Source organism: Anser cygnoides, chromosome Z (assembly GCF_040182565.1).
Source record: "Anser cygnoides isolate HZ-2024a breed goose chromosome Z, Taihu_goose_T2T_genome, whole genome shotgun sequence".
NCBI classification, from domain to species: domain Eukaryota; kingdom Metazoa; phylum Chordata; class Aves; order Anseriformes; family Anatidae; genus Anser; species Anser cygnoides.
Window position 1 is genome coordinate 74,543,292 of NC_089912.1, and position 15,327 is coordinate 74,558,618.

Sequence of the window (15,327 nt, forward strand, 5' to 3'; positions counted from 1 at the left end):
CCATGTCCTTCTTGTGCTGGGGGCCCCAGAGCTGAATGCAGGACTCCAGGCAGAGTCTCATGAGAGCAGAGCAGAGGGAGACAATCACCTTCCTCGCCCTGCTGGTCATGCTTCTTTTGATGCATCTCAGGATATTTTTGGCTTACTGGGCTGCAAGCACACGTTGCCACCTCATGTTGAGCTTCTCATCCACCAACACACCCGGGTCCTTCTCCTCACGGCTGCTCTCAATCCATTCTCCACCTAGCAGCTAGTTCTCACCTCAGCTTCCTTTGCGTCCACTCAGTGGTTCATGTAATCACACACTGCACTAAATCATAGTTCGGACACTGGGTAAAACTGTTTTTCTTGTTTACTTCTGTCCTGGGTTCATATTCTGCCCATACAGGCACTCAAATGTCTGTTCATGAGAGGTAGCAGGAACTAGTAGCTGGTGGAGGGCAGAACTGCTTCTTTCAGAGGCAGTGCTAATTTACAAAATTTGCAAATAACAACTGCAGCTTAATTGCTTTCGAAACAATGGCACATTTGACAGCTCCATAATGTCATACTTAAAGTGGCAGTTATAATCAGAGCTAGGCATGCAATGTATTTTGTGTTTATTTTGTTTTTTGTGTTAAAAAAAAAAACACAACAACAATAAATTTGCCAATAGGAAAATTCTCAGCTAAAGCAAAAATGTTTATTTCAGGTCAGTTGAACACATTTTGCCTTTGTCCAACTTCTGAAGCTACTTTTTAAAATTTGCTTAAACATGGGATAGTTTTGAAATATGTTGTGTTTCAAAGCAAAGAAATGTTACATAACTGTTACAATTCCTATCATTTCCCCCCCAAAATGAAATATTTCAGAAATTTAAAAAAGTGGATTTTCTTGTATGCTATGAGCCAAAACATTACTATCTCTTGATTTATTAACACAAATACAGTTTGTCATGCTCTGATTTTGTGAATGGTTTCAGTTGCTTGATATCTAGAAATTTCTTCCCCTCCCTTCAAACTGTTCATTCAAATTCTTATGGCCTGGATCTAATATAAGAGGAAAAACATACAGTCTTGGAAAACACTGCTATAATGATCTTCCTGATAACAGCCTGAATGTCTTGCATCAGCTGCTACAGTTAGCTTACTAGAATCTTCTTCATACTTCTGCACCAAAAATATTTGGGTATGAAGTATAGCATCCCTAATCTTATTGTTTAGTAAACTGTGTATTTCTAAACAAATTGAAATACAATCTTTGGTACCTTTCCAATTCCAAAATAGTGTAAACTACATGGAAATTAATGAACTTAAAGTGAAAGTTGAAAGACTTATAGCCAAATGACAAGTACTACTTTTAATTAAACAAGAAGCTAGATATCTGCAGAAGGTTATATGAGACTACCAATGAAAAAGCCCTCTCAAAACCCCACAACAACCAGAAGGCTGCACTGAAGCAGTACGTGATTCTCCTCTAAATCAGCAATTGCTACAAACACCTACTTCCTATGTAATTACTTTTTCCCCCCAAGTATAACAGTCATAAAAAACATAGTTTAAACTGACAAAATATTAATTATAATTACCTTGTCAGAAACATCATCAGGAACTGGCTCTCGAAGAGCTGGTATCCATGCGAGGATATTGCAATCTTTGCCACCACTATAAAGTTCCTTTAAGAAAGCAAGCAAAAATGACTCTTATGCAAATATACTGGATACTGAACAATGTTGAGAAAAAAAAGTGTATGACACTTATTTAGAAATAAAGACAAACATATCATCTTGAGTTTGTAATATAATCCTGGTAAACAATATGCTTTAAAAATATGCTAAACAAAAAGAATAAGTTTTGATATTTCCCCCAGACCGCTCACCAAAACACTACAGTTCTTATTTAAATGAACTTTATTGCTTAAATGCACTTTTCTTCTTCCCTCTTTCATAGGTCCTGAAGAGAAATCTATTTTAAAAGTTAGTAAGCTTAAAGGATGATTTATTGTCAATGGGGAAGTAAGAAAAGGGGAAAAAAAAAAGGGAAAAGGAAAAGGAAACGATTTTTTAATGTAACTAAAAAGTATGAATCAACTCAAAATCATCTAAAAAGATACATGCCAGAAGAGTGCATAAGTATGGAGCAAAGAAGTATTAAGTAAACATAGTTTCAGTATGCCTAGGGAAGGAAAAGAACAAATAAAGAACAATATGAAACCTGTGTCCTGCTGGGAAGGCAGAGATCAGAAAGACCGATTTATTATTTTTAATATAAATAACCCTATTTATTATGGTAATGACAAAGGACTGAGATCCCATTGTGCAAGGCACCCTGCAAACACATGGAAGCAAACAGTCTCTGCACTGAACAGCTAACAGTCAAATATAGCTTTATCTATGTAATTCGTTCGAATATGGACTTCTCTGTCATTTTAAACTGAGAATGTTTTGCTAATGAGAAATACTGCACCATCTTTGCATTACATTTTGCACTAACAATACTTATATTTTCCAAATGAACAAGCACAAAGTTATTCTCTTACGCCTTCAATCTTTAGTCATACTCCTGCTTATTATATAAAATGTCTGACAACACTTAAGTATTGTCATGTGTTTAAACTGCCCAAGAGAGATACACAAAATAATTTTTCTGTATTAAAGCTGACAGTAAAAAAGCTTTGTTTTAAACGTGCTGACTTCTGAACCCAAGATAATAACTCTGTGCATGCGTGCATAATTATTATATGTTGATTCAACATAAATTCAATAAATTATTTCAGTTCCATCTTTGAAGAATGTCTCCTGTATTCTGTATATCTAATTCTAGAACTGCCTGAATTACACTGACGGTGTTGGAACTTAATGCCTAATTCCTCAAAATACCCATTTAGTCTTGGGTATTAGTGGGTAGTTTTATTCAAGTGAGCTAACATACTCACTTCTGTAAAACCACTCCCATGAATGAACACATAAAACACATAGAAGTTTAGAGTTTATAGTTTTATGACAGAGAAACAACCTACTTATCTTGCTTAATAGAAGACTACAGGTCAAAGTTACACCAAGGTACCGGTCAAATCTCACTTCATCCTGTCAGCAGTACTCTACTCAATCATACTATCTTTTGGCAGGATGCAGAATATCACTTGAACTTTAAAACAAGGAACTCCTCCCCCCTCCCCCCCCCCAAATTCCTCTTTGTAAGCAATATAATGGGGACATCAGCATACTTCCACTTAATCTTTATTAATACTTGTCTCATTTTCTGATCCTGGGATTGCAAGATCTTCAGTTAATACACACTGCACTGACTAGTATTTACAATTAATTATTACAACGTGAAATGGTGACTCACACAAAGTCAGTCAAAAGAAGAGCCAGCGGATAAAGCTCATTTCATGTTTACAGTACAGTATAGTATAATATTTCCATATGATGCTTTAAAACTCTGAGGAAAGGTTGCAATAAGACCGAATCTAACTTTTAGTTATCTTTATGTGTTGTCCTACACTGTATTTGCCAAATACCTTTGCAGATGTCATTGGCATTTCCTGAACAATAAAAGTAACTATAATTTAGAACAACACTGGTTCCTGAGGCACAGCTAATATTTTATGACATGTTATTTGTGTGTGGAGCTTTATTTCGCTTCTTTTTCTGAGAGGGAAACGTAGGTCTTGTTTGTTTACTTAAATTATTTTAAGCAGTTAACGTCGCACAATGGTATCCAGCATATTCAATCGAACAGTAAACATCATCTAAAAGATTTCACAATGAGGATTTCCTCTTCCACACCACCCTTGAAATTACCTACCTCTGATTAGATTAATGGCTCTTATTAATGGGCCAAATTCTGCAGTTCTTATTACTCAAGCAGACTAACATCTTATTAACTTCACAGAGAGATTTACGTAAGAAAAAAATAGGCCAACAATAATATAGTGGATTTTATGGCTCTATTCCCAGGATCTCATAAGGGATATATACACACATTAACTAAATCTCATACCACCCTGTGGAGATAGCTCCACACAGTATCTCAAACACAAAGGATTTTCCACACAAACCTACTAATTAATTTGGACCTAATAAGAACAGACAAAGAGTAATATCATTGGATTGCAAATAGCTAGCTGCTTGGATATCTGGGATCATATTTGATTACATGGTTCTGATCAAACAAAAGAAACTTCTCACCTCAAATACAAAATCGGTGCAATGTTGAAGTGTCTTTAGAGACTAGGCCAGTTATGAGTTGAAACGATGATAGTGATTAAAATACAGCTAAATAAACAGAAAGAAAGTAAAGGACTGGCTGCAATCAGTATCAGCCAGAAGCTCTGAACATAGTAAGGAAAAACTACTGACCAGATTTGGGGGTGGGTAGGAAAAGCAATTTGGGAGGGTTGAAGAAAGAAAAAAAGTTTAAAATAATACTAATACAAAAAAAAAAACTAACAAAGACAGAGACCAACTATTAGGTGGAAATGGTAAAAACTATACAGAACAGATGTAGACCTTGCTTTGTATGAACAGAGTTTACCAGTTTTGGATGTGCTAAAAAGTAAGAAAGTTGTGAGAAAATGTCACCAGTAGGTGAGTAACTTGCAAAGAGACTTAGAAGAGTTGTCTCAGAAAACTTCTGGCCTGATTATATCTTAATAAGCAGTGAAATATGACAAAGCGGAAAGTGAGCTAATACGCCATTCAGAAAAACTAAACAAAAGTAAGTGGAATAATACAGATATTAAAGAACAAATAGACATTTCTTTAATCCTAAACAAGACAGTGGAAAGATGAATAAAGGAACCGGTTAATGCAGAGTGAAGGTATTAGGAATATAAATAAAACAAGGCAAAACATTTTGCAAATTATTAGGTTTTATCAAGCAAAATTGATTTTATTAACAATTAGTTCAACTGAAAATAGAAATGCACAGTTGTGAGTAACTCTAACATACTGATTTAATATTGCTTGCAAGAGTAAAATAGAATAAGTAACTATACATTTTACAAATGCGGCTGCATTCTCAAAAAAAGGAGATGTAACTAGGAAATCATAATTTCTAGGTGAATTATATGAAGACTGATCAACGTAATTGTCTCAAGACAGAATGAGCTATTTGGAAGCACAAGTGTGAACATAAACAGATGAAATACCACTGCCACTACCTTTAGTGTTGACACAAAGACTATAATAATGTGATTCCATCAGAGAAACAATTTAATACTAACAAAAGCAAGGACATTTAAAGAAAAAGAAAATCCAGCTACAGTTCAAGAACGCCGAACTGTACTGTGGTAAAGCATGAGTCTAAAAGAGAATCAGGGATCTCAGTGGATAAACAAATGAAGTTTCTATCAACATAAACCTACAGCTATAGTGACCGAGCATCCACCCACTGCGGCTCATGGGTGGATGCACAAAAGCACACAAATCACGAGTGATTGTTTTCTAAGGATCTTAAAAGGGAAGCACAACACAGAAAGATGCATTTCCAGACTGGAAAACATGATTTACATTGGGATTTAAGAAGTCTCATCTCTTCAGCTTATCAAAAAGAATACCGACAATGACTTCATATAAGCACACCACCACTTTCATTTGGAAACTATTCTTAAAAAGACAAAGGGCTTTTTACTCTAGCCAAGAAATATCAAAAAGAACTAATAAACAGAAACTAAATCTAGAAAAGATGTATCTTAGATATTACATGAATATTCCACCTTTCAGTGGATCCACTACCTGACATTCCAGAATATTTTACCAGGTCTAGTAAAGCCCTGGCTCTATTGACTCATCTATGTAAGTTGTTTAAAACTTTCTGTGACATCCTTCTCAGCGGCAGGGAAACTGTGTTTAAATCAAAGTTACAGGACTCAAAATGAGAGCTACCATATTAAATTCTGATGTGTTTTATAAGAGGTCACAAAAAGATACCACCATACCATAGATACCACCATAAAAGATACCACAATAAAAGATACCACCCTTTCTTGACTAAAATATTTCTGCCTGATATTTTAGAACTGAAAGACTAGAAAGGAGGAGCTGGAACATTAGGCGCAATCCTCAGCACCTAAAGGCAAGTATACAATGGACTTAAAATCCATGCTAACCTTTACTCTGCTCTTGCCACACCACCATAAGCCATAAGAACAATCTGTTGTAAAATATCACACGACAAATTGGTCTTTGTTATTATTAAGTCTTTAACAATGAGAGAAAAATATACCACAGGAGGAAAGGAAAAGTGTGAAAGAAAATAAAAAAGTTTGGCAGGGCCACAAATCCCTGTAATGCTGCGCTATTTACTAGATGAAACATTTTCAGATTAATTTACGAAGCTTATCAGGTTCTCAATGACTTTATTCAAACTACTCGTAGATCCAGTGATGGGTATAACTACAGACATCTGAACAAGATTATATTAGCCAAATACTTGAGAGGTTTCTCAGTACTGCAAGTAATACTAATGCATTTCACCTCAATGAACAACACATTCTTTCTTACTGTGAATATTCTTAGGTATTTCAGGGAAAGACAAATACCTCCTCTTCACTCTTACAGAAAACAGGAAAAAGTCTTAATATATACGATGTATTAATAGCAATATATTGTCAAAAATTATTATAGGTATATGGAAAAATTACCTATGTGAGAAGAAATGAAGAGTGGACGGAACCCAACATACAAAGGGCCATCACAGGAACTTGACCAAACCTTTTTTCAGTCAATACAAAGGCCACAGAAATCCCTGTTTAGTCAAGTTTTTTGATTAAAGTTCTTCCCTGAAAATGCTTCTTTTTCTGCATATGGTTTGTCAATCTGCATAAATATTCCAGGTTGTCTCCAACACTTTACTTACCTGAAAGTTAGGTTGAAATACACAGCAGTCAACAGTATTATAATGTCCTCTAAGCATAGTTATCAGTTCTCCTGAGAAAACTGTATAAACAGCAATGGTACTACCACATGGCACAAAGGCAAACTCTGGATTGCAGCCACAAGAGATGGCAAATTTGAGTCCTTTTCTACTTTCATTGCGGACTTTACCATAGTTCACCTGCAAAATAAAAGATTATGTAGTTAGCTATTAATTAAAATGACAGGAGATAACTTTACATAAAAAGGTCAATTTTATTTCTTCATTAATACCCAATAAAATTCATTAAGTAATCTTCACAATGCTAACTCAACTCTTGAGATTCCCAATTACTGATGTGTATCAAGAGAATAATTTTATTGTTATTTGAACATTATTAATTAATTAATATTGTTATTGAACATTATTAATGTTCACTCTCGCCTTAGTATTAACTTTAAGGAAGGGAAAGAAAGATATGCCTAAAAGACAGCAATTTCACACTTGGAAATAAAATTTGCATAGGTTGTTATGTGCCAGATCTACACTGAGTACCTAAACTACCACTGAAATCAGAACTGGTTCAGGAATTACCTCCTTAAACAGATTCCTAGATGATCCAACATAATTGCTTTCTCTCAAATACTGAAACCATTAAAAGAACTCATTACACACAACACTATACAGTTATAAGACATATTATCTTAGGTTCCAACAATTGGATATTTAACATTTAGAGCTTTAAAGATACAGCAATTACCTTTTCACAGCAAGTTCTCCTTACAATATGCCAAGTGCACAAAAAAAAACCATTGATACATCACATCTAAATATTAGTTTTCAAATAGAAACAGAAGAAGGTAACAATGTTTATTCTAGTTGGTAGTGGGTGTAGGCCAAGCCACAGGGTTTTATTTACAATTTCAGCAGGAAGTGTAAAGTTAGTTAGTGGTCTCAGCCTAGCTTTCATCGAGTGCATTCATGTCAGAAAGATATTTAAAATCACACCAGTTTTCTGCAAGACTTTTGTCCACAGACTGAAGAAAAACTGACCTACCATTAATTTCTCACTCTGTAAGTACCCTTTGTTTATCAGTCACCCAATGCTGCAGAGAACAAAATTTCTGAAGTGTATGCACGAATAGGATAGCAAAGAACTGAAATGCCAGTCTAGTCAACACAAGAACTAGCTCTCAAGAGTTTCTCAGTAAGTCATCCTTTGCTCTAGGAAGAAAGAACAGAGGAAAAGCATCTGCAACACAGAGATTCTGCATCTCTCCCTCATGAGTTAGCAAGAAATGATAGAAGATAATAAGCAGTATGAAAACAACTGAAGGGCAAGCAGAAGGATGGCATTAGTAAAAGACGTCAAAGATAAAAGTAAAGAGCTTAATAATTTGTTAAAATATTATGTATTAGTTAAGAATGATAAACAAAAATTCCCTGACCATATAAAAATGTCCCTGCCCATGGCAGAGATATTGGAATAAGACAATCTTTAAGGTCCCTTCCAATCCAAACCATGCGAAACCAAACTACAAAAAATGCCTGTCTTCTATCAGCAGCTAAAACTTGGGAGTTCACTACCAAGAAATTCAGTATTGTTCACTGTAAGAACAGCTGGGCTAGGAACAAATGTCACATTTCTGAGACCCTGGCTTTTGAGTTGTATGAAGTGCCTTGAAAATTAAAAGTAGTTTGAAAATCAAAGTAGTATTAAATATTCATTGAAAATGAAAGTAGTATTAAAAAGAATAGCTTATTAGCATCTATACATTCAAGCTCTTGATAAGTCTTATACAGATGAAAAGCTCCTGAAGGTTAGAAGCATTGTTTCCAAACTGGGAAACACTCTAGTTAGAAACATCAGTCTAAGTAGGTCCTCTATAATACACCAAAAGTAATTCATGAAAAAATACAGTAGCATATTTACAGGAAAAAACTGTATTGGGCTTACGTGGCAAGGTTTTGGTAGCAGGGGGGGCTGCAGGGGTGGCCTCTGTGAGCAGAGCCCAGCAGCTGCCCCATGTCAGACCAGAGCCAGCTCCAGCCAGCTCCAAAAGGGACCCACTGCTGGCCAGAGCCAAGCCAGGGAGCAGCGCTGGTTGGGCCTCTGGGAGAGCACATTGAAGAAAGAGAAAAACCTGCTGTGCTACAGCAGCTGGGAGAGGGGAGTGAGAACCAGCCCTGCAGCTCCCCAGGTCAGCTCAGAAGGAGGGCAGGAGGTGCTCCAGGCAGGCAGCAGCAGTTCCCCTGCGGCCTGTGGAGAGGCCCCTGGTGGAGCAGGCTGTCCCCCTGCAGCCCACGGGTCCCACACGGAGCAGATCTCCACGCTGCAGCCCGTGGAGGAGCCCCCGGTGGAGCAGGTGGATGTGGCCTGGAGGAGGCTGCGGCCCATGGAGAGCCCCCGCAGGAGCAGGCCCCGGGCCGGAGCTGCAGCCCGTGGAGAGGAGCCCACGCAGGAGCAGGGGGTCTGGGGGGAGCTGCCGCCCGTGGGGGACCCGTGCTGGAGCAGTTTGCTCCTGGGGGATGGACCCCGTGGTACGGAGCCTTGTGGGAGCAGTGCTTGAAGAGCTGCTGCCTGTGGGCAGCCCCCGCAGGCTCAGTTCGGGCAGGACGGCATCCCGTGGGAGGCACCCCGCGTGGAGCAGGGGCAGAGAGGGACCGAGAAGGAGCAGCGGAGACGAAGCCTCAGGGACTGACCACAGCCCCCATTCCCCTGCACTGCTTGGAGGGAGGAGGTAGGAGAGGGTGGATGGGGAGAGGGTGTTTTTAGTTTGCTTTTATTTTCTCACTGCTCTAGTCTGCTAGTGATAGGCAATAAATTGCGTTAATCTCCCTATGAGAGCCTGTTTTGCCTCTGACGATAATTGGTGAGTAATCTCCCTGTCCTTATCTCAAGCCATGATCCTTTTTTCATCATGTTTTCTCCCTCTTCCTGTGAGCAAGGGGAGTGAGAGAGCTGTGTGCCAGAGCTTAGTTAGCCATCATCATGAAACCATCACAACGGTATAGCTTACACCTAAATAAACTTAATCAAAACTATTATAATTTTGACAAATAAAACATACATATTTTTTCGTGTAGAGGGGGAAATCAACTATGAATGCCTGAAATTCACAAAATATTTCATGATTTAAAAGAAATAGTCTTTCTAATAAAAGTAACAATATTTTAAGACATTATATAAATTCACCGTACTACATAGCATTATAAAAATTTTGCTTTTCAAATATTATCATCCTGCAACCATTGCTCTTTGACAAAAATGCACACCTATTTGTATATGCACTGTTAATAAAGCTCCCTAGGTTAATTTTAAAGCTCTCTATCTAATTTCCATGGCTTTTAGTGAAAAAAAAATATCCTCAGTGTGAAATCTTTCAACAATAAGCTAACGCATTTGTAAAGGTTGTCAGGTAAATATTCTAAAACGGATGTCTTTCCTTGCCAGGTTCTTGATCCGTACCATGTTGATTGCCTTCATACATTTGAGGCAAATACAAGGATCAGTCAGGATGAGCCAGGCAAGGAGGAAGACTACTTGTTGCTGTAATGTTAAATAAAGTGCATTCATAGCTAAGAGCACTTACGTAAGAAAAAAATCAGTAAAAAGGAGTCCAGAGAAAAATCTCTCTCATCATAAAAGTGTGTACTAAGAAACAGTTTTATTAGCATACAGATAGGTTGTTTTTTTTATATTGAGAGAATATTTTCATGAGATATGGGTATTACATTATGTCCCTTGTGGATACTATTGCTCATTTTGTAAAGATAGTGTCTGTAAACACTGACTGTGTTAAGCCTTGTTAATGCTAGCACTTTTAAGAGGCATATTACTGTGCCTATAAAGAGCAATTAAAGTCCTTTTCATAACATGTCAGCTGTAAGAGCCACAATTCCCAAGTCACAACACTGCTCATAGCAAAGGCATGTACAATAAAAGGGAGGAGTAAAGGTTAGGAAGAAAAAAAATTTGGATATACATAGTTTAAACACTCCTGTTGGTAGAGATGCAATGGAAAAGAAAGAACGCTGCCAAAACAAGAACTGAATTAAGATCATAAAAACTGTTTTTGTTCTTAGAGCAGAGTAAGAAGCAAAAATCTGCCTCCTCCTATTTGATTATTCCTATTCTCTGTGAATCAGTGCTCTGTATTCGATTTTGCGATACAGGATGCACACAAGAGGTGAACAGTTCCAACATTAACTTCTTTTACTAGCAGAAACAATCCATTAGGCCCCAAGTTAGTCTTATTGCTCAAAAATTTCACATGCATGGATTAATTTCTGTATCCTTTGATGGAGGAATATTCAAATTTGAAGGAAAAAGTAGACATATCTATCACTGAGGTATAGATGGACTTCAGAAAACCATTGCGAAGAGTTGTTAAGCATTATATGAAGCAGCTTAAACTTTTGATGCAGATTTTCTTCTTTAAACACATTCTTCAGCATCTTGATTCTCTTTTGTGCCCAGTGGATTGCTTAGTAAGGATGGGATGCAGAATCATTGCATTTTAGAACTTACACCTTTTTCCGTGGCAACAAATAACATGTCTTTAAGTTTGTTTTATGCCAATGTTTTACTGAGTGATTCATCACAGGGGTCTTATCTTAAAAGGAAAGAAAAGACGCTAAGTGCTATTACTGGTTTATAATACAAACCAACAAATCTTGTCAAGAAGTCCCCATACTCTGAGTTTATAACTGTAAAGGAAAACTGTTCATTATCTCTTGTAATGTTCAAACCACATTTCACTTTTTCCAGTTACAATGTTTATTCTCTATCATCTACTCATGTAACTAGGAGTATTTTTGTCTGAACAGCTTATGACGTTTGTTGGTTACCACGAGTATTGAAAAAACTGCCATGCAAAATGGTCTCTTCTTTGAAATAAATAACCTTAAAAAAGAATTATAGTTTCAGTGCTGTTATTACATACCAGCTAAATAAGTGTATCTGTGCCACAGTTTGAAATTCTGCTGTAAAAATAACTATTTAGTATTTAATTAAAATTAATTGATAGGGTACACTGTCTTCGATCCTCACAGTTTATTTTTTATTTTGATCAGAGTTTTGAAGTTTTTATGTTGTCACTTAGCTGTGGAATGACTGCAATCAGTGAAAACACGCGATGTATTGGTTACATGCACTGTTTTAATTGGCTTAATATCCCCAAAGACAGTATAAAGGCACTAACCACATACATTAGGGCAGTGAGGGAAGAACATAATGTTGTCTTCTACAGGAAAGCTACAGTATCACTTCCCCAAGGGGATCCAAAATTCCTGTATTTCTTTCTCAACTCTGCAAGCACAGTTCCTGTTTTACTTCCATGCCACCACTCTGTAGAATAGTGCAGTTAATGGACTGGGATGTGAGCATCCTACAGTGGCACTGGCAGCTTGTTCCTTGTGCAAACTTCTCCAAATGCTTCCTGTTAGACTAACTCCAGCAGAGTATATTAAGAATGGTCAATCATAAAAAAAAATAAAAATCTTTCAACATAGAGGAAAAACATGCTTTGCATTAAAACTGCAGTGTCACCTCATACCAGAGCTGGCACTTGCCCAGCCTCATAAGGAACCAAATCAAACAGCTCAAACTACAGATTAATAATCAATTATTTCTAAGGAGCTCACTAAAAGGTCACAATAGCTGTATGGGTGCTATATGGTGCAAAGGCATGCCAGTTAAAATGTGCGACAGGGGAGAAGTGTGGTTTTATATATGCTGTTTTATTCCTTGAAACAGCAATGATGCATTTCATCAACTTAGTTATAATGAAATTACAGCTGAAATGCACTTGCTACCTTGGTTATAATTGTTTCAATTTCCTCAAGCAGCTAATCAGTCTCACACGGAAAGATGTGCTGGGAAGACACACTGAATCATAGAATATCCCGAGTTGGACAGGGCGCACGAGGATCATCAGGCCCAGCTCCTGGCTTCACACAGGACCACCCAAAAATCAAACCTTAAACTGTATTCATTGTTACATTTCTCAGTATTTTTTCCTATAATATTCACATCTTAGTTTCTTCTTCTAACTTACTAATTGAAGGAAGCTAAAAAAAAATGCTGCACAATTTTTACTGTATTTAATTCACAAAAAGGAAAAAGAATAGCAGGTACAATATCTCTTTGTTGTTCATAACTAAATGTTAGAACTAAAGTGCTTTTTTCAATGTTTAAATTGATATTACAGTCATTTGTATTTCTGTAGACTATCCACATAAAAATACACTAAAATTTTCAATAGAAGAGTTGAAAACATAAATCAATTGGCATTCTAATAATAATAATAAAAAACTAACTAACCAAAACAAAAAATTGTAACTCAGGACTCTTGGTCCTTGGCTCTCTCCACTGAGACTCTTCAGGGATCTGTTGTGGGACCGGTACTGTTTAATATCTTTATAAGTGACATAGACAGTGCGATTGAGTGCACCCTCAGCAAGTTTTCAGATGACAACCAAGCTGAGTGATACAGCTGATACAACAAAAGGAAGGGATGCCATCCAAAGGGACCTGGACAAGCTAGAAAAGTGGGCCCATGTGAACCTAATGAGGTTCAACAAGTCCAAGTGCAAGGTGCTGCACCTGGGTTGTGGAAATCCCAGACATGAGCACAGCCTGGAAGAAGAACTCACTGAAAGCAGCCTTGCGGAGAAAGACTTAGGGGTTCTGGTGGATGAAAAGCTCGACATGAGCCAGCAGTGTGTGCTTGCAGCCCAGAAGGCCAACTGCGTCCCGGGCTGCATCAAAATAGGTGTGAACAGCAGATGGAGGGAGGGGATTGTCCCCTTCTACTCTTCCCTTTGTGAGGCCCCAGTTAGAGTACTGCGTCCAGGTCTGGGGCCCCCAGCACTAGAAAGACACTGACCTGTTAGAGCGGGTCCAGAGGAGGGCCATGAGGATGATCAGAGGGCTGGAGCACCTCTCCTACAGAGACAGGCTGAGGGAGCTGGGGCTGTTCAGCCTGGGGAAGAGAAGAAGCTCTGGGGTGACCTCATTGCAACTTTCCAATACTTAAAGGGGGCTTATAAGAGAGATGGAGAATGACTTTTTGCTTGAGCAGATAATGACAGGACAAGGGGAATGGTTTTAAACTAACAGAGGAGAGGCTTACATGAGATTTTAGGAGGAAATTCTTCACTCAGAGGGCAGCACGGCACTGGAACAAGTTGCCAAGAGAAGTTCTGTATGCCCCATCCCTGGAGGTGTTCAAGGCCAGGCTGGACGAGGCCTTGATCTGGTGGTTGGCATCCTTGCCCATGGCAGGGGCATTGGAACTAGGTAATCTTTAAGGTCCCTCCAAACCCAAGCTGTTCTGTGGACTCTCTGGATGGAAACAATCAAGTGACAGCAGCCACTTTCAGATCTGTCTCAAAGTCAGAATTTTCTAGCTTAAGCATCCCAGGTACAAAAACAATCCTCCCACTGTAAACAAAACAATACAAAAAAAAATGAAATAGCCAACTTTTATGGAAAAGGGTCCATAAATGTCCTGCATTATGGATTTGAGAAATTTGGGAGGACAGCTGAAACTTATTTGTATTTGTTTCTAGCACTTGCACTTAATCCTACTTGCATATTCAACCCCCCAAGAGTACAAACCAAACTTCATATAGTTATCAAGTATTTAAAGCTAGCTTACAGAGAAGTACTTATGTTTCATATCTGCTGTTGTGTGGTTCTCTTTCTCTTCATAAAAGCTAGGTATCCACCAAAACCTCTATTTGTTGATAAAAATTCCTGCTATAATCAGGAATAAAAAACTGGGACATTTGGGCAGAAGCATATATAGGAATTTGGGTGGAGAGGTGTAGAAAAAAAATGAGGCATACAGAGGTTATTTTTTGCATACATTTTCACCCAGTGTGGTGGCAGATTCAATATAGTCACCTGCTTTTAGTGCAGGCTTCTTTATATATTTCTATGTCCAGCCAAAGAGAAGGGGGAAGGTGGTATTAGCAAGGAGAAGGAAAAAAAAAAAAAAAAAGAAAAAGAGTTCAAAAGGACTGGCTAGCAGGGGAAATAAAAGGACTGTGGTATGAGCGCATATTACCTTCACATGCATTTGTTTGCTGGTGTCTTAAAATTATTTTAAGAATACCTCTAGTAGAGTGTGAGAATAAAGAAAACTAAGCAAAATAAATCTGGACCTTAGATAGCATGATAGGATCATGCTACTCAATGCCAAAAAAGAAAAAAAAAAGTAGAACAGCCAATGAAACAAGTCAATGAACTAACAGGCACAGAAAAACAAGAAACAGTGACCCAGATGGTCATAGTAGAGTGAACAAACTGTATTATCTACTTTGGTAATGGTGATTTGAAGACAGAAAGATGTTTGTATATAAAGTACTGAGAACAAGCTGGCAAATATGGGTAGCATGGGGACAGAAAAGTGCTTTCATTTAAATGCCTACAGGGAATGTTTTTTGCTCTGTTCTGAAACTAAGCAGCAGAATTGAAACT

At 37.8% G+C, this 15,327-nt stretch overlaps 1 protein-coding gene across 5 annotated transcripts in view; it reads right to left on the bottom strand.

Moving 5' to 3' along the window:
• The window catches only part of ERCC8 (ERCC excision repair 8, CSA ubiquitin ligase complex subunit), a 34,605-nt gene that overhangs the window by 1,785 nt on the left and 17,493 nt on the right, over positions 1–15,327 (bottom strand). For 3 of the 5 annotated variants that reach the window (XM_013180582.3, XM_013180583.3, XM_048051655.2), the window contains 2 exons: positions 6,843–7,040; positions 1,568–1,654 (listed from right to left, as the gene is read on the bottom strand). In XM_013180582.3, coding sequence (XP_013036036.2) covers positions 1,568–1,654; positions 6,843–7,040 — 285 coding nt within the window. Of the gene's footprint in view, positions 1–1,567; positions 1,655–6,842; positions 7,041–13,729; positions 14,188–15,327 lie in introns of those variants that run through there. The other 2 variants (XR_010827436.1, XM_066987625.1) reach the window with 2 other exon arrangements.